Source organism: Hemiscyllium ocellatum, chromosome 28 (assembly GCF_020745735.1).
Source record: "Hemiscyllium ocellatum isolate sHemOce1 chromosome 28, sHemOce1.pat.X.cur, whole genome shotgun sequence".
In the NCBI taxonomy this organism is placed as follows: Eukaryota; Metazoa; Chordata; class Chondrichthyes; order Orectolobiformes; family Hemiscylliidae; genus Hemiscyllium; species Hemiscyllium ocellatum.
In genome coordinates, this window is record NC_083428.1 from 7,344,894 (window position 1) to 7,368,296 (window position 23,403).

General features: G+C 45.9%; 1 protein-coding gene across 3 annotated transcripts in view; it reads right to left on the reverse strand.

Annotated features, from left to right (window-relative positions):
* The window catches only part of LOC132828793 (rho guanine nucleotide exchange factor 18-like), a 217,815-nt gene that overhangs the window by 81,606 nt on the left and 112,806 nt on the right, over positions 1-23,403 (reverse strand). For all 3 annotated transcript variants that reach the window (XM_060845889.1, XM_060845888.1, XM_060845890.1), the window contains 3 exons: positions 21,616-21,696; positions 20,317-20,419; positions 11,121-11,271 (listed from right to left, as the gene is read on the reverse strand). In XM_060845889.1, the coding sequence (XP_060701872.1) occupies positions 11,121-11,271; positions 20,317-20,419; positions 21,616-21,696 (335 nt within the window). The remainder of the gene's footprint in view (positions 1-11,120; positions 11,272-20,316; positions 20,420-21,615; positions 21,697-23,403) is intronic.

Here is a 23,403-nt window from a genome sequence, read left to right on the forward strand (position 1 = left end):
TCACAAATGATGGTCCCTCTGCCCCCATCCTCCTTTGACCCCTTCACAACGTCTCACCCTGACTATGTCACAATCCTGTCAGTCTAGTGGCATTGCCCTTGCTATCTACTTTCCTCTATGATAAATGTGGGCAACACTGAAAAGGCCAACATCCCTAACTATCCTTGAACCAAATGGTTTACGAGAGGAACACAATAGCTGAAGATCCAAAACATTAGTGTTGAAGGCACAGGTAAAGACGTAAGACAGAGCAAAAGCTCCAGAAACTTGAAGGAAGAAAACTCAGTATCTTTTAAATTCATACATGGGGTGTGGGTGCCTCTGGCTGGGCCAGCATTTATTGCCCAGCCATAATTACCCTTAATTTGTTCGGCTTGCTCGGGCAGTTAGATTCCCTACAGTGTGGAAACAGGCAATTTATCCCAACAGATCCACAGCGACCCTCTGAAAGGTAACCCACCCAGACCCATTTCTCGACATTTACCCCTGACTAACACTATGGACAATTTGGCACAGCCAATTCACCTAACCTGCACATCTTTGGACTGTGGGAGGAAACTGGAGCACTTGTAGGAAACCCACGCAGATGTGGGAAGAATGGGCAAACTCTACACTGACTGTTGTCAGAGGGCGGAATCAAACCCAGGTCCCTGGTGCTACAAGGCAGTAGTGCTAACCACTAAGCCACCATGCAGGTAAGAGTCTGCTATATCACTGTTGGTCTGGAGTCACGTGTAGGCTTCAGCAGGTAAGGGTGGCAACTTTCATTCTCTTAAGAAGGTCAGTGGATCAGATGGGTAGCTAATAACAGTTACTGTTCAGCTATGGTTTCAATCCAGATTGCATCGGATTCAAATTTCATCTTTTACCGGCTGGGATTTGAAACTATGACCCAGAGTTTTAGACTGGACTGCTGGATAGTTAATTCAACAAAATTACCAATACAGCAACACCTCCCTCTCATTGGACTCAATGGAAATTCGCTTGAGATGTGGTTGTGTTGTGGAATGAGCTCTGGGTTGATTGGCAGCTGGATTGAGAGTAAAATTCGATTTTGCCCTTTAGTTGCTCTAAGAAGATTAGATTCCTAACAGTGTGGAAACAGGCCCTTTGGCCCAACAAGTCCACACTGACCCTCCGAAGAGTAACCCACCCAGACCCATTTCCCTCTGACTAATGCACATAACATTATAGACAATTTAGCATGGCCAATTCACCTGGCCAGCACATCTTTGGGCTGTGGGCGGAAACCCACACAGAGAGAATGTGCAAACTCCACACCGACTGTCGCCCGAGGCTAGAATTGAACCTGGGACTCTGGTGCTGTGAGGCAGTAGTGCTAACCACTGAGCCATCGTGCCACCCAAGATGGCAGGGCCCTTCTTTTTGAACAATCGCTCCAATGGCTAGAATACCTCACAGTGCAGTTCTTTTGTTTATTTGTTCATGGTATGTGGAAGTCACTATTTAGGCCAACATTTATTGCCCATCCTCATTGTCATTGAGAAGCTGCCTGACTGTCCTTAGAGTGTAGGTACCCCGATAGCAAGTCAGGATCTTGAACCAGTGACACTGAGGGAACGGCGATACATTTCGAAGTCAGGATGGCGGGTGGCTTGGAGGGGAACTTACAGGGGGTGGTGATCTCATGTATCTGCTGCCCTTGTCCTCTTTGATAGTAGTGGTTGTGGATTTGGAAAGTGCAGTCTGAGGACCTTTGGTGAATTTCTGCAGTGCATCTTATAGATGGTGAATACTACTGTCACTGTGCATCAGTGGTGAAGAGAGTGAATATTCAAGGTGAAAGGGGGCTGATCAATGTGACTACTTCGTCCTGAATGATGCCAAGCTGTAGTTGGAACTGCACCCATCCAGCTAAATGGGAAATATGTAATCACCCCGCTGACATTTCCCTTGTAGATGGTGGACAGGCTCGGGTATACGTTTTTCAGCCTTATTTTTGCATTGGTTTTCTGGGTTTCCCCATCATTGGGGAGAGGGATATATCCTCCAATGAGTGGTTTAATTGTCTTCCATTATTTACAATAGGATCTGATAGGACCTCAGAACTTAGATTTAAGGAGGAGTCTCTTCTCTTGGTGTGGCGTGAATCTATGGAATTCTTTACCACAGAGGGCTATCAGGACTGGTTGTTAAGTATAGTCAAGACTGTTCTGCTCCCCAGACGTTACCTGGGGTCCCTGGATTAATAGCCTAGCGATAATACCATGAGGCCATCACCAAGACATGGCAGGCTGAATGGCCTCCTGCTGTACTGTAACAATGCCATGATTCAGTAACAGTGATCATCTAGTGCTCCAATGCCCTTTAAGGAAGGGAATCTGCCACCCTTATCCTGTCTGGTTTGTGTGTGACTCCATAATCTACAGCGATACAGTTCAGGGAACATGTACATGTATGTGTACATGAGAACATGTACGTGAGCATGTGCATATATGTGTACACGAGAAGACCACCTCCATTTCCCTCCAAACCACCCACCATCCTCTGAAATGGTGGGGCAAACCAATCAGTTTGGGATGGAGGGGGGGGGGGGAGTGTGGGGGGTGGGGGAGGTAGGCACTAGCTTTGCCAGAGCTGCCCACTTCCTGTGAATGGATTAAGTCGGTGAAGATCTGGATGATTCTGCTTCATGGAAAAGAGCTGGAGGAGATCAACAGACAGAGCAAGAACTTGCGTTTCAGTAGCGTCTGTCTCGGCCTCAGGACACTCCCCAAGTGTTTTATAATGAAGTACTCTTGAAGTGCTGTTACTGCTACAATGTCAGAAACCCGGCAACCAACTTGTACACTGTAAGATCCCACAGGCAGCGATGTGATAGTGACCAGATTGTGTGTTTTAGTGGGGTCAGTTGAAGGCTAAGTATTACACAGAACTCCAGAAAGACCCCCCACCCCTCTCACCCCCCTAGCCCCCTGTACTTCTTCAAAACAGTGGCTGTGAGAGCTTATGCAGCCACTCAAGAGCTCAGATTTATTCCTGGAGAAATGAAGGGTGAAGACTCTAAGAACAAGCACATAGATTTAATAGTCAGCGGCATTCACAGTTAATGATTTTAATACTGGCCTTAACAACCTGTAAACTAGAAAGCTGAAAAGTGGCAAGAAACCTCTGCCAGACCTTGCAGCCAAATCCGAAAAACCATTAGGAGAGAAAAAAAATAATAAACTATCAGAACAACGTTGGAGGGAAGGAGAGTGAAGTGGGGCCTGAGTAGGTTTTGGATAAAGGTTTCCAGCTGCAGTCTGTTTTCAGTGATCCTAGCTTTAGTAACATTGCCCTGCAGAGGGAGATACAATCTGTGTTAGCATGATGCTGCTGCTGTCAAAGCCCGAAACTACCCTTGATCTCCCGCAGCTAAGTTTCCACAATTACCATCGTTTTTTAAAATTTCTGCTGCAGCCAATTTACTCCACTGGTGAGGGGGGAACGGAGAAGGGACAGGGAAGTGGGAGGGGTTGGGGGAGTCAGAGGGTGCTGCCTTATCTGATACAATGCAGCAAGTATTAAGAGGGGCAGGTCACTCATGTACACTCCTACAGAAGCCCTTGTGCCTGACAAACAAGAAGTATTGTCTGAGAACCTGTGCCTGGCTAATCTTATAGTCAGATAGAAGTTTTGTAAATTGTGGGAGGATTTAAGATAAAAACAAAACTCGTATTTATAGAGAGCTTTAAACATACCCTAGCGAGGCAAAACCAGATACAGAGCAGTGATGGGAGGACAGATCTGCAAAGTGACTGATGGGAGAAGCCCACACTCATTCAGAGTAGGTAGCTGTTTGCTTCATTAGGCCCAGCCTCCGTAAATCTCTCCTTTTTCCAATTCCCTTTTGAAAGTTGTCATGAAATCTGCTTCCTTTGGTTCAGCCAGCACATTCCAGACCAGAACAACTCCCTGTCCCCTCCAGCTATTGACCCTCCTAGATGTACAGACACAAAGCTGGGTTCTGAGGTGTGAAAGGTGGCGAGACAGAGGGAAGATTAAAAGCTGATCAAATCAAATTACTGTTCGACATAAAGAGAGATTGACAGACAGAGTGTGGAAGAGAAAGTGAGATGGTGACATGACAGTGATTAAGAGAGAGAAAGAGATAGAGAAAACTGCATGAATCCATGAAAGACTCTGTTAACTCATTTTTTTAGATTAGAATCAATCTAAACATTATGGTACAGACAGCACCACACTGGGGGGGCAACACCTTCAATACATTACCTGCGCTGACACCAATTGTTAAAGTTAACCTGAGAATGTAACTTTTTAAAAAGGTTTTGTGATTTACATATGAAAGAAGTGAAACTAACATGGTCATTCTAACAGATGAGAGACTTAACAAACAATCAAGGTATTTTTCAATGTATAATTTCAGTTACATCACACTGTAAACTTTTACTTTAAATTCTGTGTCTTACAATTATGTCCTCCACAACCACCTGATGAAGGAGCAGTGATTCCGAAAGCTAGTGCTTCCAATTAAACCTGTTGGATTATAACCTGGTGTTGTGTGATTTTTAACTTTGTACACCCCAGTCCAACACCGGCCTCTCCAAAGAAAGAGATAGAGTTAGAGAAAGACAAGAGTTAGAGAAAGGCACATATACACACACGCACCCAATACACACATACACAGACATGCACATTAAAAATCCACTCATTAGCTCAGACAAACGAACCCTTGAATCTGGACAATTTAAAGCAGCCCTGAGAGGACAGGCTGGATTTGAATGTTTAATGTTGTTGAAACGTCAGCAGGTTCATTGGAGGGACGGGAACCCATATATCAGAGGCAATTGTTTTTAACAGCATGTCATCCACTAATGGAGATGTAAATGTTTTGCACAAGGTTGTGTCTGCTCAGTGATGGATGACGCATCTGGAGTTTGTCTCTCACCCATTTTCTACTGAAAAATTTGAGATGTGAGTAAACCATTCTGGGGAAAATGGGAACAGTAAATGGCTGGAGGAAAAGGTTACTCGATAGCAGGAATTTGGTTTCTAGCTGTAGCGCTCTCATTGTCGACTTGGAGGTTCAGTCCCATTCCTGAGACCCTTGCACAGACTCTAGGATAGCACTCCAATACAATGCAGTGGGAGTGCTGCACAACCAGAGTCATAGCAGTCATAGAGTCATAGAGATGTAAAGCATGGAAACAGACCCTTCGGTCCAACCTCTCCATGCCAACCAGATATCCCAACCCAATCAAGTCCCACCTGCCAGCACCCAGCCCATATCCCTCCAAATCCTACCTATTCATATATCCATCCAAATGCCTGTTAAATGTTGCAATTATACCAGCATCCACCACATCCTCTGGTAGCTCATTCCATACACGTACCACCCTCTGCGTGAAAAAGTTGCCCCTTAGGTCTCTTTTATATCTTTCCCCTCTCACCCTAAACCTATGCTCTCTAGTTCTGGACTCCCTGACCCCAGGGAAAAGACTTTGCCTATTTACCCTATCCATGCCCCCTCATCATTTTGTAAACCTCTATAAGGTCACCCCTCAGCCTCCGACACTCCAGGGATAACAGCCCCAGCCTGTTCAGCCTCTCCCTGTAGCTCAAATCCTCCAACCCTGGCAACATCCTTGTAAATCTTTTTCAAACCCCTTCAAGTTTCACAACATCTTTCTGATAGGAAGAAGACCAGAATTGCACGCAATATTCCAACAGTGGCCTAACCCAATGTCCTGTACAGCCGCAACATGACCTCACAACTCCTGTACTCAATACTCAGAGGTATCTGCTTTTGACTAAAATATTAAACTGCAACCCAACAGTTGGAAGTAAAATATGGTGGTATTTGAGACAACAGCAAATAAATGCTCCCTGGTTTCTCTTGTATTTAGAAATGGTTCTGAAAGGGTTAATGCTGGAAGATGCACTAAGCTTCACTCAATCTCGTAATGTCATAATCAAGAGGGGAAATCAGAATTCCTCTGAATCTCAAAGTGCCACCTATAGTCTCAGTAACAATGTCTCATTAGGTAATACAACTTACACCTGATCACCATGCAGTTCGGAATGTGGACACATTGATTTCCGATTCTGGAAGTCACAGCCCTGCAGGTATCTCAGAGGGTCAGGCAACAGCAGGAAATATCTGAGGGAATGTCAGCCACAAAATTCTGGACATGCAGGATTTATGAAAGGACTTTGTAGATGAGGAATCATTCTTCACTCAAAGGCTAGTGCCCCATGGAATTCCCTACCACAGTGGGCTGTGAAGGCACGGTCACTGAATCTATTTATGACAGAGATTGGTACGTTTTTCAGTTTTAAGGACACTAAGGAGAATGGAGAGAAAGCAGGAATGAGGAGCAGCCATGATCCCTATTGAATAATGGAGCAGGCTTGAAAGGCTGAATGCGAAAGTGAGGACTGCTGATGCTGGAGATCAGAGTCAAGATTAAAGTGATGCTGGAAAAGCACAGCAGGTCAGGCAGCATCCAAGGAGTAGGAAAATCGATGTTTCATTCCTGATGAAGTGCTCCTGCCCAAAATGTCAATTTTCCAGCTCTTCGGATGCTGCCTGACCTGCTGTGCTTTTCCAGCACCACTCTAATCTTGAAGGGCTGAATGGCCTATTCCTGCTCCTAGTTTTGATGCTTCTAAATACAAGTCGTGTTTACTTCTTATTGCAAAATTAAAAATCAAAATTGCACTGCAGGGTATTCGACAGCATTATACTGTAGGGTTAATGTTGGGCTGTTACTGCGCAGGATAATATCTTGTATTTAAATAGAGGGTCAACGTCCAAGGTTTCACTAAAGGGTTAAGTTAAAGGATGGCATTATAGGGCGAGGACACAGTTACCAACCAGCTTAAAACAGCTTGTGGTGAGGACATTAATGACAGAACTGGTTCAGAGTGCAGAGTAAGGACATGACTATTGTGCTAAAATATCAAATAAATAATTCTAACACAAAATATAATTCGAGAATGGCCAAGCCAGAGGTTAGCATCTTTCCTGCGCCTCCCTTGTTGAGCCCTGTAAGAATTTTGCTTGATTCAATTAAGTCTCCTCAGTTGGCTAAACTCAAGATATAAGCCCAGTCCCCTTGATTTTATTGGGTATTAATTTATTTATTTCATTCTTAAAAATTGGTATTTTTAAGAAAATTGATTCATGTGATGTGAACGTTGCTGGTTAGGCCAGCATTGGTGCCCATCCCTACCAACTGCCATAGAAAGATTCAAAACCAGGTCCCGAGGTTTTAGTGAAGTCTCTGGATTAATGGTCTAGCTATAATATTACTAGGCCATCATCTCCCCACTTGAATTATTATCTCCAAGATATTAGTCCCCTAGCTTAATGGCAACAGTGACATTTCCATTCTCCCACCATCGCCCTTAACACATTCTGCCAATCCTATTACCGTTTGTTTAATTAAAAACTCTAACGGTAACATTTTAACCAAGTTTGCTGGTACTGACATCCTCCAGCACAATGCCTGTTCAGAATCATATTACAATAATGATTTATTAATGATACCATTCCAATATTGTCTGATCAATATGCAGACATCCAATTAATCAATCTGCAAAGTCCCACTAGTGACTCCTGGGCCCAATTAGATCCATCAGCCAGTCATGGGCAGCCTGCCTCACTGCTGTCCCCAGAGGACAGGGGAAGAATGTTATTCTAAGTTACTCTCACATATTTCCAAGCAACTGCTTACAAAACAGCAGTGGAAGCTGTTTGGTGTAATCTTGACATTTTGTGACCATTTGTACTTTCATGTTTGCAGAAAATCCAGCTTAAACCAGTCGTCTCTACTGTCAAGTGAATTTGACATAGTCTTCGGTGAAGAACTGCATTAATCTAAAAGCCCAAACACTGCCAATGGCATTGATATAATTTTACCTCCAGCAGGGTATGCAGCAACCCCTGCCCCATATCTCCTGGAGAAAGGATACAGAAGGAAGGACTTTTGCCTCTATATCACCCTTCAAAACTACCAAAAATCCCAAAGCACTTTTCCACCAATGAAGTACTCTCCAAGGTGTGAGAACTGTTGAAATGTAAGGGGAAGTCAGTAGCAAATTTGCTCACAGCAGGCTGAGTAAAAAACAGCAATGTAAAAATGACCAGGGAACCAGGATTGTTTGGTGATTATTGGTTTAGGGATAAATATTGGTCTGGACATTAGGGAGCACTCCTAGCCCTTTTTCAAGTTCTGTCTTGGAATCTATCATGCCGACTGAGACAGCAGGTAGTAGCATCTGATCAAAAAGACAGCATCTCTGATCCTGCAGCACTCCCTCAATGCTTCACCCCACTGTCTGAAGTTTAGGTTCTGAGACTTGAAATCCCCAGCTTCTGACTGAGAGGCAAGGACATTACCCACACGAGGTTGTGGTTGAGACTAAGAGGTAGAGAGGTTAACAGGGGAAGAAACAGGAAAGTAAAACCATTGTCATACCTGGCTAGGCTACGTCACAGTAATGATCCTCAGATCATGGGAAGGTTGAGCTCAATCACAGCAAGTCATAAAGAACTTCCCAAAACCCAGAGAACCCAATAATTATAAAAGCATAACTGAAAACTAGTCTTTGGAAAGCAAAGTTATGCTTTTCTTTTCATTTGGGGCAGCACGGTGGCTCAGTGATTAGCACTGCTGCCTCACAGTGCCAGGGACCCGGGTTCGATTCCAGCCATGGACCACTGTCTGTGTGGAGTTTGTATATTCTCCCTGTGTCTACGTGGGTTTCCTCTGGGTGCTCCAGTTTCCTCCCACAATCCAAAGGTGTGCAGGTCAGGTGCATTGGCCGTGCTAAATTGTCCATAGCATTAGGTGCATTGGGCAGAGGAAGGTGGTTACTCTTCAGAGGGTCGGTGTGGACTGGTTGGGCCAAAGGGCCTGTTTCCACACTGTAGAGAATCTAAACCACATTAATCCAAAAGCCCAAACACTGCCAACATAGGGTAGCAATAATGCAATTTTGCCTCCAGTTGGGGTATTGTACATGATGTGCATGTTATTTCTAGTAACATAAGAAAATATGCATGTATATTGCGGTACTGAATCACCCAGCAGGAGATCATTACCGCTAACTATTTCACACATACATTATATAACAACAGCATGCTTCCAACAGAGTGTCATGCTTCAACTGACATCCCCTCCCCCACCCAAGGTAAGATGGAGTTTGAAATGTTTACCGCCACAGATCACATGCTATGATGCAACGATTATATCACGAGCATGTCTTTTTAAAGGCACATGAACATACTGAGCGTGAGACATAACAACAGGCAGCTCAGAGATTTAAGACAGTCATGTGAAGTCAAAAAATGAAAATACCTATCTAAGGTTGAAATGCAAAATGTTACAGGTTGTCACAAAATGATGCCCAAATTATAAAAAGTTGCTTGTTCGCACATAACTTGACATTTGCTGAAAAGAGCAACACATTGCTAAAACATTTCATCTTACAGTAATCAGAACATATGCAAGAATGATAGATTTCAAAAGATCGCACTAATTGACACTATCTTTTTAATTTATGCAATTCAAAACGATTTATGCCAAGCCAAAGATTCAGTTAGGGTGGCAGACACCTTCCTTACACTGGTTCAGACCCTCCCCATTCCCCAGTGATAGTATCTCCTGAGGGGCAAGCCAGACAATAAAGATAATAACTTCAGCAAAAATTCTGGGGAATTGCTTCCCAGCTCCTGAAGGCCTCTAAGCAAGTACCATGACAATGAAACCATTTGCAGCACATCTCTAACAGTACTGAAGCTATTCTTTAAATTATAGCTAGTTATACAACCACAGAGGCAACCAGAAGCAAATATGTTGTTTCCATTATGCACAACTCCCCCGCACCCCCCAACAAGCAGCACCACACTGCAGGAAATACCAGACTCTGGTCAGGATCGGGAGCCCTGGCTGGTTCTTCCCCTCTCTCAGTGCTCCATCTTAGCCATAGAAATATTGGACTTAACTGCAACTTAACTTCCAAGGTCCACCCATTTGAGACCAGTTAAAAGCGCAAAGAGAGAAGGAAGGTGACAATAATAAAATTAACAGGATAAAAACAGGCCATTTGGCCCATCAGGTCTATGCAGCTGTTTATGCTTAATGTGATTCTCTTCCCAGCTAATCTCATTGAAGCATAGGATCCCATTCAGCATTTCAATTCCACGCTAGCACTTTGAAAGAGCCACACAATTAGGCATAGCCCTCTGTTATTTTCCCACAGCTCTCTAATCTTTCAACTATTCCTGTTATTCCCTTCTGCAAATTCATATCTGCTTCCACCATGATACATTCAAGATGCATCACTATGCATGGTGCCCAAAGAGATCACCTTCTCTCTCTGCCTGGTACTTTTTAACCAAAGACCTTAAGTTCTCCAGTTACCAAGACTCCTGCCCCTGGACAGGCCATCTCCCTGTCCACTCAATCCTCGATGTCAATCAGCAAAACCACTAAATATGTGAGCACTTTGATTAACCCCCCACCCTCTTAATATTCTCTGCTTGTTAGAGAATAACCTCAGCTTCCCCAGTCCCTCCCCAGAACCAAAATCTCTCCCGCTTTGCACCATTTAAGCATTATCTAACATTAACAAAATCAAAATAGGCCAATCAGCACAGCAGGTCCTTGCTGTTTTCTATTTGACACAAGCCTCCTCCTTAGCTCAGTTGGCTGGATGGCTGGTTTGTGTTGCAGTAACTCACCAACAGTGTGGGTTCAATTCCCTTCATGGATGAGGTTACCTTGAATGACCCTCCTTTTCAAACCCTCCCTTGCCTTGAGGTGTGCCGGCCCTTAGGTTAAATTATCTGCCTCTAACGAGAGAGCAGCCCTACAGGTGATTTTACCGCACCTCCCACTCCATTGACATATCATTTTAACCCTTTTTCCCCTCCTGTGCCTATCCAGATTCTCCTTAAATACATTTACCAGAGCTCACCAAGTCTCACAACCTTCAGCTCCATTTGGAGAGTACCATGCAGGTTAGGAGCTTTATCTCTGTGAGTTCTATCTGGAGGGATAGATTGGGTTGACTCCATGCAGAGCCAGAGTGTGAGCTGGTGGGGGAGAGGAGGCAAGTGTGCAAAGCATCGTGATGGCAATACTCACTCATACACTGATAACTGGTTTTACCACTCAGTGGTTTGCTGCACAGGGTACAGCTGGTGGAGCTGGAGAAGGATCCCGGCACTAAGCAGTGGCCATTGTTACACTTCCTCTTTTCTTTGGGACTCTCCTTTTCTTTCTCTTTGGTCTTAGCCTGGGAAAAGGAAAGAGACGCAATAAAGAGAAGCAGTTCACTTCAAAGGAACAGCAGGAGGCTATTTGGCCCCCTTCCTGAGCCTGTCCCAATATCCAATGGCAGATCTGTATCATTGCTGTGGTTCCGGATCACCTACTCCCCAGTCTCAATTGTTAACATTTTGTAGTCATCCCCACAGCCTCAACAGGGTTTTAGGGGGGGAAAAGGAGGTTCATATTTTCACTGTCCTTTGTGTGACCAAGTGTTACCTGACATTTTTAAAGAACAAGCCACTAGCCACTGACAAGGGTGCCACGGTGGCTCAGTGGTTAGCACTGCTGCCTCACAGCGCCAGGGACCCGGGTTTAATCCCAGCCTCGGGTGCCTGTCTGTTAGGTGAACTGGCCATGCTAAATTGCCCATGGTGTTCAGGGATGTGTAGGTTAGGTGCATTAGTCAGGGGAAAAGGTAGGGGAATGGGTCTGGGTGGGATACTTTTCGGGGTGGTCGGTGTGAACTTGTTGGGCCGAATGACCTGTCCCTGCACTGTAGGGATTCTTTTGAAGCATCTTATTCTTTTAGAATGGAAGGAGAAAGCAGGATTAGGCTCTGGGTTGGACGGTCAGCCATTATCGTGATGAATGGTGGAGCAGTCTCAGAGGGCCAGATGGCTTCCTCCTGCTCCTATCTTGTGTTTTTATTTGGACCAAGGGCAGACAGAAGGGGTTAATTTAATTTGGTGTCATGTTTGGCACAACATCATGGCCAAAGGGCCAATTCCTGTGTTGTACTTATCTATGTTTAAATCAACTGGTTCAGGGACATAATGACACGGCACTGAAGGAGATGGGAATTGCACCTAGGCCTCATGACTCAGAGGCAGGGACATTGTCCCTGTGCCACAAGCACAGGCCAGCATCTTATGAGGACCTTCTGGAAAATAAGCTTCTCAGCTGGACTCAGTTGGCCAAGTTCAGAATTCAAGTGGGTCTTTTTGGCAAGCTCAGGTATCAGGTGAATTCTCCTCGTTGGTACCCATCCGAATTTCATCTGGAAAAGTATTTATCGAGGATGTACTCTGAGGCTGAGCATCTATTTGGTACTTGCCATGTCCCTGTAAAGAGCCATCCAACATTATTATTATTGAAACATACAAGACTCTGAGAGGAGGCCTGACAGGGTCGATGTTGAGAAGATGTTTCCACTAGACAGGGAGTCGCAAACTCAGGGAGAGAGTTATAGAATAAGGTGACAATAATTTAAAACTGGGAATGTTATGGAATTCTCTACCTCAAAGAGTTGTGGAGGCTAGGTCACTGCAAACATTAACAGATGAGATAGATAGATAGAATTGTGAAATATTGAGGAGGAGAGGGCTATGAGGAGCTGGCGCCATATAGGAGTTGGTGTAGTAATTGGAACCAGGTGGATCTCATTGGCTATGAGATCTTTGATTGGAATTGTTAACCTGGACCAATCAGGGAGCCCTGGCTGACAGATAGAATGTGTTTCAGGTGTAACTCAGTTCTCATTAGGGGATTGTTGTTTCACTGGCTGGTTACAGCCTGTGTGTTTCTCTTTTTTTTTGAGAAAAGGACAATGTTAATTTTATGGTAGGGCTTAGGCCTTGGACTCTAGTTTTCTTTGCTTTTTGTATGTGTCTTCACTTTTTATTGGTGATTGGACTGAGCCTTTGTGGAAGACACACATTCTACCAGAGGAGCTGTTCCTCGCGCTGGGAGGTGAGCAGTTGCTGTATCCTGGAGTTTGGGAGAACACCTTTCCCTCAAGAGTGGACCAAACTGCTGTGAGTTAACGGCACCTGTATTATGTACTATGTTTCTGTGAGTGGGCCTGGTTTAACAAGGCTAGGCTAGGACTCTATGGAGACTCAACACCTGTGTGCTGTGGAGTGTGCACTTGCTGCCTTCAGGAGTGGACTCTGCACTTGGTTGTGGACTCTGTTTTCAGTAATGGACTCTGCAGGTTGGAATGGACTCTATTTCTGACCATGCACATCATATACTGGAGTGGACTCTTTCTGGCAATGGATTTTATATCTTGAAGACTCTTATGAATTTGGACTGTGTACCAGAAAGGACTCTTTTTTTATTATTGTGGTGTTTCCTGTATCTATCACCTGCACTGTCTTGTGTGTCCCTGGGTCTAGCAGGCCTTGTCGTGAGTTAGGAGGCTCATGCGTCGCCCTGAAAGCTGTCACCCTGAGAGCTGGAAGGTGGGTAGGCCATCCTGCGAACCTGAAGGTTGGTAGACTGTCCTGAAAGCCAGAGGGTGGGTAGGCCACCCTGATGCCAGTCACCCCGAGAGCCAGATGGTGAGTAGGCTGTTCTGTGCGCTGTCGTCCCGATAAGGGGTAATCGGGATGGGCTGCCCTAGAGGTGGTCGAAAGGTGTGCTAGGATAGCCCACTAGTTGGAGGCGCAACAGGGTGGGTGAGAGCCCAATGGTACGTAGGGGCAGACCAAGAGCCAGAAGGCAGGTAGCCGTCCTCAGCGCTGTCACCCCGGGCAGGTACCAGGGCGGGCTGCCCCAGAGGTGGTCGAAAGGTGTGAGGGCGGACCGAGAACTGGAAGGGGCACTGGGTGGACTGAGAACTGGAAGGTGGGTAGGGGTGGGCTGCCTTAGAGTGGTTGGAAGGTGGGAGGGGTGGGGGCTTGCTGGGTCTGTATTGTCTGCCCTTCTGTATGTAACCGTATTGTTTAATGTACAAATGTCATTGTTACTGTCTTGTTAAATGTGGAACTGGGATTTGAGGGTTGTCCTCATCTCCCTGTAAAATGGTTGAACAGTAGGGTTTGGGGCCTAGCTTTGCTGCTCCTCTCCCTTGTAAAATTGCTGTCTCTTATACAGCTGTAAATGTTTATTGTAAACTGTTTTGTAATTTGTTTAATAAAATTTTAAAAAAGTGTTTCAGGTGTAACTCAGTTCTCATTAGGGGATTGTTGTTTCACTGGCTGGTTACAGCCTGTGTGTTTCTCTTTTTTTTGAGAAAAGGACAATGTTAATTTTATGGTAGGGCTTAGGCCTTGGATTCTACTTTTCTTTGCTTTTTGTATGTGTCTTCACTTTTTTTATTGGTGATTGGACTGAGCCTTTGTGGAAGACACACATTCTACCAGAGGAGCTGTTCCTGTGGGGAGGCCTAGCCCTAGGACTGGGCCTCTGAAGATTGAACACCTGTGTGTGCGCTGGGAGGTGAGCAGTTGCTGTATCCTGGAGTTTGGGAGAACACCTTTCCCTCAAGAGTGGACCAAACTGCTGTGAGTTAACTGCACCTGTACAATGTACTGTTCCTGTGAGTGGGCCTGGTTTTCCAAGCTGAAAATGTTGATGGAAAAGCGTAGCAGGTCAGGCAGCATCCAAGGAACAGGAAATTCGATGTTTTGGGCATAAGCCCTTCATCAGGAATGAGGAAAGTGTCCAGCAGGCTAAGATAAAAGGCAGGGAGGAGGGGTGATGGAGATGTGATAGGTGGAATCCCATCTCCATTGCCCCTCCTCCTACCTTTTATCTTAGCCTGCTGGACACAGTCTTCATTCCTGATGAAGGGCTTGTGCCCGAAACGTCGAATTTCCTGTTCCTTGGATGCTGCCTGACCTGCTGCACTTTTCCAGCAACACATTTTCAGCTCTGATCTCCAGCATCTGCAGACCTCACTTTTTTCCCTCGCTGGTTTTCCAAGGCTGGGCTAGGACTCCATGGAGACTAAACAGTGATGCGGGGTGTGCATTTGCTGCCTTCAGGAGTGGACTCTGCCCTTGGTTGCGGACTCTATTTCCAACCATGTACGTCGTATACTGGAGTGGACTCTTCCTGGCAATGGAGTCTATCTTGAAGACTCTATGTATAGATTTGGAGTGTACCAGAAAGGACTGTCTTTTTTGTGGTAACTAACTGTATTGTGGTGTTTCCTGGATCTATCACCTGCACTGTCTTGCGTGTCCCTGGGTCTGGCAGGCCTTGTTGTGAGCTGGGAGGCTCATGCGTCATCCTGAAAGCTGTCACCCTGAGACCTGGAAGGTGGGTAGGCCATCCTGTGAACCTGAAGGTTGGTAGGCTGCCCTGAAAGCCAGAGGGTGGATAGGCCACCCTGATGCCAGTCACCCTGAGAGCCAGATGGTGAGTAGGCTGTTCTGTGCGCTGCCATCCCGATAAGGGGTAATCGGGACGGGCTGTCCTAGAGGTGGTCGAAAGGTGTCAGAGCAGCCAAGCACCAGAAGGTACGTAGGGGCGGCTGAGATCCAGAAGGCTTGTGGGCTACCCTACACGCTGTCGTCCCAGGGAAGGGGACGGGCTGCCCTAGAGGTAGTCGAAAGGTGTGCTAGGATAGCCCACTGGTCGGAGGCGCAGCGGGGTGGGTGAGAACCTAATGGTATGTAGGGGCAGACCAAGGGTCAGAAGGCAAGTAGCCATCCTCAGCGCTGTCACACCAGGGCAGGCTGCCCTAGAGGTGGTCGAAAGGCTGAGGGTGGTTAGTGAAGCCAGAAGGTGGGTAGGCCGTCCTGACCGCTGTTACTGGGGGCGGGCTGTCCTAGCGGCGGTCGAAAGGTGTCAGGGCAGACCGAGAACTGGAAGGGGCACGGGGTGGACCGAGAACCAGAAGGTGAGTAGGAGCGGGCTGCCTTGGAGGTCGGAAGGTGGGAGGGACGGGGGCTTGCTGGGTCTGTATTGTCTGCACTTCTGTGTGTAACAGTATTGTCTAATGTACAAATGTCATTGTCACTGTCTTGTCATATGTGGAACTGGGATTTGAGGTTTGTCCTCCTCTCACTGTAAACTGGTTGAACAGTAGGGTTTGGGGCCTGGCTTTGCTGCTCATGTCTCGTGTGCAGCTGCAAATGTTTTTTGTAAACTGTTTTGTAATTTTGTTTAATAAAATTTAAAAAAAAACAGGGAGATGGAGTCCCCTCAGTTTAGGGGACTGACTCTATGCTGGCTAGTGTTATAGTCAGTATGTTACTGTTAGTTTCTGCTTCCCTTCTTTTCTGGAGGGTGAAAAACCTGATTCCTGAACTGGCTGAATTATTTAACCAGTTTGTTAACTGGTATTCCTTTAGGGAGGACTGATTGTTAAACTCCTGATGCACATAATGTGTTTCAGGTGAAACTCAATTCTCATTAGGGGGTTGTTGATTCACTGGCTGGTTACAGCCTGTGTTACTCTTTTTATCCTTTTCTCAAAAGTTAAAAAGAGAAATGTTAATTTTGTGGTAGGGCTTAGCCCTTGGACTGTAGTTTTCTTTGTTTTTTTTTGTATGTCTTCACTTTTTTTATTGGTGTTTTGACTGAGCCCTGTGGAAGACGTACATTTTTACCAGAGGAGCTGTTCCTGTGGGGAGGCCTAGCCCTGGGACTGGGCCTCTGAAGATTGAACACCTGTGTGTGTGCTGGGAGGTGAGCAGTTGCTGTATCCTGGAGTCTGGCAGCAGACCTTTTCCTTCAGGAGTGGACCAAACCTGAGTTAACTGCACCTGTACTATGTTCCTGAGTGGGCCTGGTTTTCCAAGGCTGGGCCAGGACTCTATGGAGACTGAACACCTGTATGCTGTGAGGTGTGCATTTGCTGCCTTCAGGAGTGGACTCTGCCCTTGGTTGCGGACTCTGTTTCTAGCAACGGACTTTGCAGTTTGGAGCGGACTCTATTTCCGACAATATACATTATTTACTGGAGTAGACTTCCTAGAAATGGATTCTATATTTTGAAGACTGTATAGATTTGGACTGTGTACTAGAAAGGACTTTTTTGGTAACTAACTGTATTGTGGTGTTTCCTTGGTCTCTCACCTGCACTGTCTTGTGTCCCTGGGTCTGGCAGGCCTTGCTGTGAGCTGGGAGGCTCATGTGTCACCCCGAGAGCTGGAGGGTGGGTAGGCCACCCTGTGAACCTGAAGGTTGGTAGGCTGTCCTGAAAGCCAGAGGGTGGGTAGGCCACCCTGATGCCAGTCACCCTGAGAGCCAGATGAGTAGGCCGTTCTGACCGCTGTCATCCCAATAAAAGGTAATCTGGACGGGCTGTCCTAGAGGTGGTCGAAAGGTGTCAGAGCAGCCAAGCACCAGAAGGTGTGTAGGGGCGGGCTGAGATCTGGAAGGCTTGTGGGCTACCTTACACGCTGTCGTCTGAGGGAAGGGGATGGGCTGTCCTAGAGGTGGCCGAAAGGTGTGCCAAGATAACCCACTGACTGGAGGTGCAATGGGGTGGGTGAGAGCCCAATGGTATGTTGGGGCAGACTGTGAGTCAGAAGGTAGGTAGTTGTCACCCTGGGCGGGTACTGTGGCGGGCAAAAGGTGTCAGGGTAGACCGAGAACTGGAAGGGGCATAGGGTGGACTGAGATCTGGAAGGTGGGTAGGGGCAGGCCACCTTGGTGTGGGGGCTTGCTGGGTCTGTATTGTCTGCACTTTTGTATGTAACAGTATTGTCTAATGTACAAATGTCATTGTTGATGTCTCTTTATATTTGTGAAACTGGGATTTGAGATTTGTCCTCCTGTCCTTGTAAACTGTTTGAATGGCAGGGTTTGGGGCCTGGCTTTGCTGCTCCTCTCTTTTTTTGTAAAATTTGATGTCTATGTATGCAGCTGTAAATGTAACTTTTTTTTTATGAAACAGGAAAGCTTTCTGCTCTCTCCCCAACCCGGACAGGATTTCACATTGGCCCCAAGCTCCCGTACTTCCCACGGGAGCCTGTGCCCCACAACTTGAGCCACCTCTGGAATTTTAGTTTTGTCTCTTTTTTTTTAAAAGAGATGTTAAAAAGGCGTGCCCTGTATCGACTGTTGCTGCATACCGTCCACCTCTTCTCCATCATCCACCATCTGGACATGCCTTGGCGTGCCCATTTGCCACCCGGGTGGTGGGGATCCCCAGTGGAGGGCTCTCTACACTGGAGTCCTCCCCCTTTTCTCTCGGGGATCGGGGTGGAGGGTGCTGCACGCAGCAGTCCCCTGCAACTGCAGATTGCGGTGGTTCATGGACTCCCAGCCCAACTACTTGTTCTGTGGTGCTGTGGAGTCCGTGGACCATGTGTATATTGGGTGTGGGCGTTTGCACTCCCTTTTTTTTGATTTTTCTCTTTTTTAAAAAAAAACCTCCTCCTCCTCTGCTTTTAGTTGCACCCACACACCTGATCTTCAGGCACCTGGTACGAAGGAGGGAGGGTAGGTCTGAAGACCTCGTGGGTCTGCCCTGGGCCTGGCCAAACTGGCCATAAACAGGTCAAGGCTGTGGAGGGGGTCGTTAAGGCCGACTGTCTGCCCCTCTTCCGTGGTTACATTAGAGCCTGGGTGTCCTTGGAGAAGGAGCACGTGGTGTCCACCAACACCCTGGAGTGGTGCATTATTTCCCCCTCCAACTCTATTTTGATTTAGTCCCTGCCCTCCCCTTCACTGTTTGATCACACAGCACTGCCCTTTGATGTGAAGGGCACTGCTTGTCACTGGCCACCCGGGTGTTTTCCTATCTTCCTGGTGGTGGAAATTGAGTAAAGATTTGTGCACATTGTGTCTCTCACATGCCACATGAGTGCTGGGGAAAAAATAAGCGCTACCACAATTAGGTGGTAGTGTGGAGGTTTAAAGACTATATATATAAAAAAAAAAGGAAAGCCTACGGCTATACTAATCTGAAAATGCCTGATCTCAAGCTAAGCAGCCTCAGGCCTGCTTAGTACTTGGCTGGGAGACCAGCTGGGAATGCCAGGTGGAGTAGGCTACTGTGAGCTGGCTCAGGGAGTCAGACCAGTATCAAGTCCTTTGCACCTGTAAATAAAGGATGACTTGGTGATGGCATATCAGCCTGTGTGGAGTTATTTAAGATGCAGTATGGCAAATAATATAGTACTAAGGAGTTAAACACACAACTTGTACAGTGGTGAAAGTGAAGACAATCCGTTAAAGCTTTTCATCTTGCACTCATCAGGACAACTCGAAAGAAGAAAAACTGGCTGTGACCACAGTGCTGTGCACATGTAAATGACAGGTGACTGGTTACCAGCTTCTGTACAGTTATTTACGTTGGATAGGCTTAATGGCCTCCTCCTGCTTTGAGTTCTTATGCTCTAACATACCCCATTTTCAGTACAAGATTGAGTTGGTGGGTTAGTCATAATATCTCTAAACGTGTAAACCAGAATCCCAGGTTAATGATCTGGGGATTAAAGCACAATACTGTTTTTATTTCTTACTACCAGTATCTACAATGTACAGGAAAAACCTGAGCAGGTCAGGCAGCATCTGTGGAGAGAAAGCAGAGTTTGCTATGGTCAGGTATGACTCTCATTCAGAACTTCTGAATTTGTTCTGACCAAGAGTCCCATCAAACATGAAACATTAACTCTGCTTTCTCTCTATAGCCTTTCCAGACCCGCTGAGTTTCTCCAGCACTTCCTGATTTATCTGTGGACATGGGTTCGAATCCCATTGTGGCAGATGTTGAAATTTGAATTTAAACAAGCTGAAATAAGAAACTAGCCTGGTGGTGACCTTGAAAGTATTGTCAATTGTCATTTTAAAAAAAAAACCCTATCTGGTCCACACTCGCTGTTTAGGGAAGGAAATCTGCCATCCTGGCCTTGTCTGGTCTACATGTGACTCCAGAACCATAGCACTGTGAGTCAGTCTCATCAGGGCTGGGCTATAAACGCTGGCCTAGCAAGTGACACCCCGATCCTATGACCGAATACTTTTAGACAATCCAATGAATCTGTACAGTAAGACCTTAAGAAACAGGATAAAGATGATGCCTTTCAGCCCTCAAGCTTACTCTCCCAATCAATAGGATCATGGCTTATCTGACATTCCTCATGTCCACTTTCCTGCTCTTTCCCTTTAACCCCTTGATTCCCAATGGATCAAGAACCTATCCCAGCCTTAAATATACCCAGGGACCCTGCCTGCACAGCTCTCTGGGGCAAGAAGTTCCAAAGACACTCAAACCTCTGAGAAGACATTCCTCCTTATCTCAGCCTTAAGTTTATGCCCTTTTATTCTGCCTGTCACTCACCCAACCCACCACCTACCTGACACCAAAATAATGAACCATTTTTACCTTGTCCTTAAAGGAGCCGGTCACTCTGTTCTTCAGGGAACTTAACGTTCTTTTCACTTTTGTTTCTTTCTCGGGTCTTTCACTTTTGCCGTCACCCTCCTTTCTTTAAAGAAAAGAAGAATATTGTAAACATTTATAATCAGACACAACAGACAATTTGTTCAGTTGTGTTGGAAGTAAGGAAGTTCTTTTAAAGCAACTGCAAAAGTATCTCATCAGACTATGTAAAAACAATGATTGCAGATGCTGGAAACCAGAGTCTAGATTAGAGCGTTGCTGGAAAAGCACAGCAGGTCAGGCAGCATCTGAGGAGCAAGAAAATCGACATTTTGGGCAAAAGTCCTTCATCAGGAATATTTTTTTGCCCAAAACATTGATTTTTTTTTCTGCTTCTTGGATGCTGCCTGACCTGCTGTGCTTTTCCAGCACCACTCTAATCAAGACCCTCATCAAACTAGGCCCAATTTATGTAAATATTCTAGTTTTTTGAAGACCTAGTTTTGTTTTTAACCACTTGGTATTAATCTGTGTGATGCCTTAGCTAATCAATTGCCTTCAAGTAGTTATGCTGGCATTGGAGATGGTGCATAGGAGATCCACACAGCTGAATCCGGTATGGATGGACTGTCCTGAGCAGATTGGGTCTGTGCCAATTGGAAGCATCCAAGCTTCTGCCTTGGCAGGGAAGAAGCAGAGAGGTTGTTTTCCCTTGTGGGAGAGTCTAGAACTAGAGGGAATAATTTCAGTTTAAGGGCTCACCCATTTATGACAGGGATGAGGAAGAAATTCTTCTCTAATGAGCAAAATGAATTAATTGTTGCTGCGGCTGGGTTATTTAGTATATTCAAGGCTCATATAGATCATTAGGGAGGGAATTTCAGGATTTTGACCCAATGACAATGAAGGAAAAACGATATATTTCGAATCAGTGAGTGGTTTGGAGGGGCGCTCACAGGGGGCAGTTTTCCCAGGTATCTGCTGCCCCTGTCCTTCTTGATGGACGTGGTCATGGGTTTGGAAGGTGCTGTCTAAGGCTCTTGTAAGGAGCATGCACTTTTTACCCTTCAATCCAACCACCCTTCAAATAACAATAACCCCCTCTCCCTGCTGAATAACCACAAAAGGGAGAGGGAGCTGCAGGATCTGCATTAGGGTGAGATGAAGTAGGATAGGAGGAAGGCTCTTGTGGAACATAAACACCAGCACAGACTAGCTGGGCCAAATGGCCTGCTGCTGTACCATACGTTCTATGCAATGCAATACAATACAAATCACATGGATTACTTTCTAGAAACCTACTCTGCGAGAAATTCCATCCAGGTCAGATCATGGGGGGAGTTTGAACCAGACAGTGCACCCGATCCTGATCCTGTTCTTGCGCTGTGAAGAAAATGATCAGTCAGAACACAGTACACACACAACACAGTACACCCACGACATAGATTTCTTTAAGCAGTGTCTCCAAAGACTGTTCAAATGCAAAAAGATGCACAAAAACAAAGCTGGACCCAGAGAAAGATTTGGAAACTCTCCATGGATTCAAATGTAAAATCTGAGCAAAAGGGCGGGAGCGAATTACAGGGAAAGCTATATATAGTGTGAAAACTCAGGAAAATGAATACTCACCACTCTACAGAGCTCCCTGTGTGCGTACAGTCAAGTAAATGCAATGAAGTATTGGATATAATTAGGCAAAGTTTAGATCAGAGTGGTGCTGGAAAAGCACAGCTGGTCAGGCAGCATCCGAGAAGCAGGAAAATCAATGTTTCGGGCAAAAGCCCTTCATCAGGAATAGAGGCAGAGTGCCTGCAGGGTGGAGAGATAAATGGGGGTGGGGGCTGGGGAGAAGGTAGCAAAGAGTACAATAGGTGAATGGGGGTGGGGATGGAGGTGATAGGTCAGAGAGGAGGGTGGGGGAGCCATAGACATCTCTCTCTATTTGAGAGTGAGAGAGAGAAAGAAACATTACATAGCTTGACAGCTCCCACAGAGTATCCAGCTTGGGGCAAGGCAAGGAGACAATAACCATCGACTATAACACTCAGGGGAGAAGTTACACAGGCAGGTGTCGACACATATACAAGAGAGTTAGTCCTTAATGTATACACAGAGAGCAACAATCATTTCATTGCACATCGTTTATTCATAGAGACAAATCCACACCACCTCTCAATGTTGCCTTTTATCATCAATGGGCTTGACGGTTAGTAAAGTGGATTTATTGAAGTTTTCCTCATTCTAATTTCTGCCCTTCCCTGCTGAAGACACTAACTTCTGAAGAGTAATAAAAGCAGAACAATGTGGATGCTGGAAATCTGAAACTAAAACAAAGTGCTGGAGAAACTCAACAGGTCTGTGGGGAGAGAAATGCTTCGAATCTACATGACTCTTTTTCAGAGTATGACTGTTCTTGGGGCCATATTCAACTCAAAAAATGCTGACTGTTTTCATTTGCTCTTGGGATACGGGCAGACTTCCTGAGCTGCTGCAGTTTGTTTGGTGCGGGGACCCTTCACAATGATTTAAGGAAGGAGTTGCAGAATTTTGACCCGATGGCACTGAAGGAATGACAATGTATGTTCCAAGTCTCTGTCCCTACAGATGCTGCCAGACTCGCTGAATTCCTCCAGCGCTCTCTGTTCTCATTAACTGATTGGCAAAAGTGAGGACTGCAGATGCTGGAGATTAGAGGTGAGGGTGTGGTGCTGGAAAAGCACAGCAGGTCGGCAGCATCAGAGGAGCAGGAGAATCGACATTTAGGGCATAAGCCTGATGATTTTCCTGCTCCTCGGATGCTGCCTGACCTGCTGTGCTTTTCCAGCACCACACTCTCGACTCTCGTTAACTAATGCTGAAGAATTAATCCCCTGACGTCCCCTGGCATGGGCGTCTCCATTCAAGTGCTGTAATGACTCTACGACTCCAAGTCGCCATTCTTTATGTGGTCAGCCTTCACACTGAGTAATGGAAGAATAGTCTATGTACATGTCAGGCATGGCTTACTGGGCAGTCTTCTCAGAGTATAATCAGGGAACTCCCACACCCGACATATGGGCACAACATCTATGCTGACAGTCCAGTGCAGGG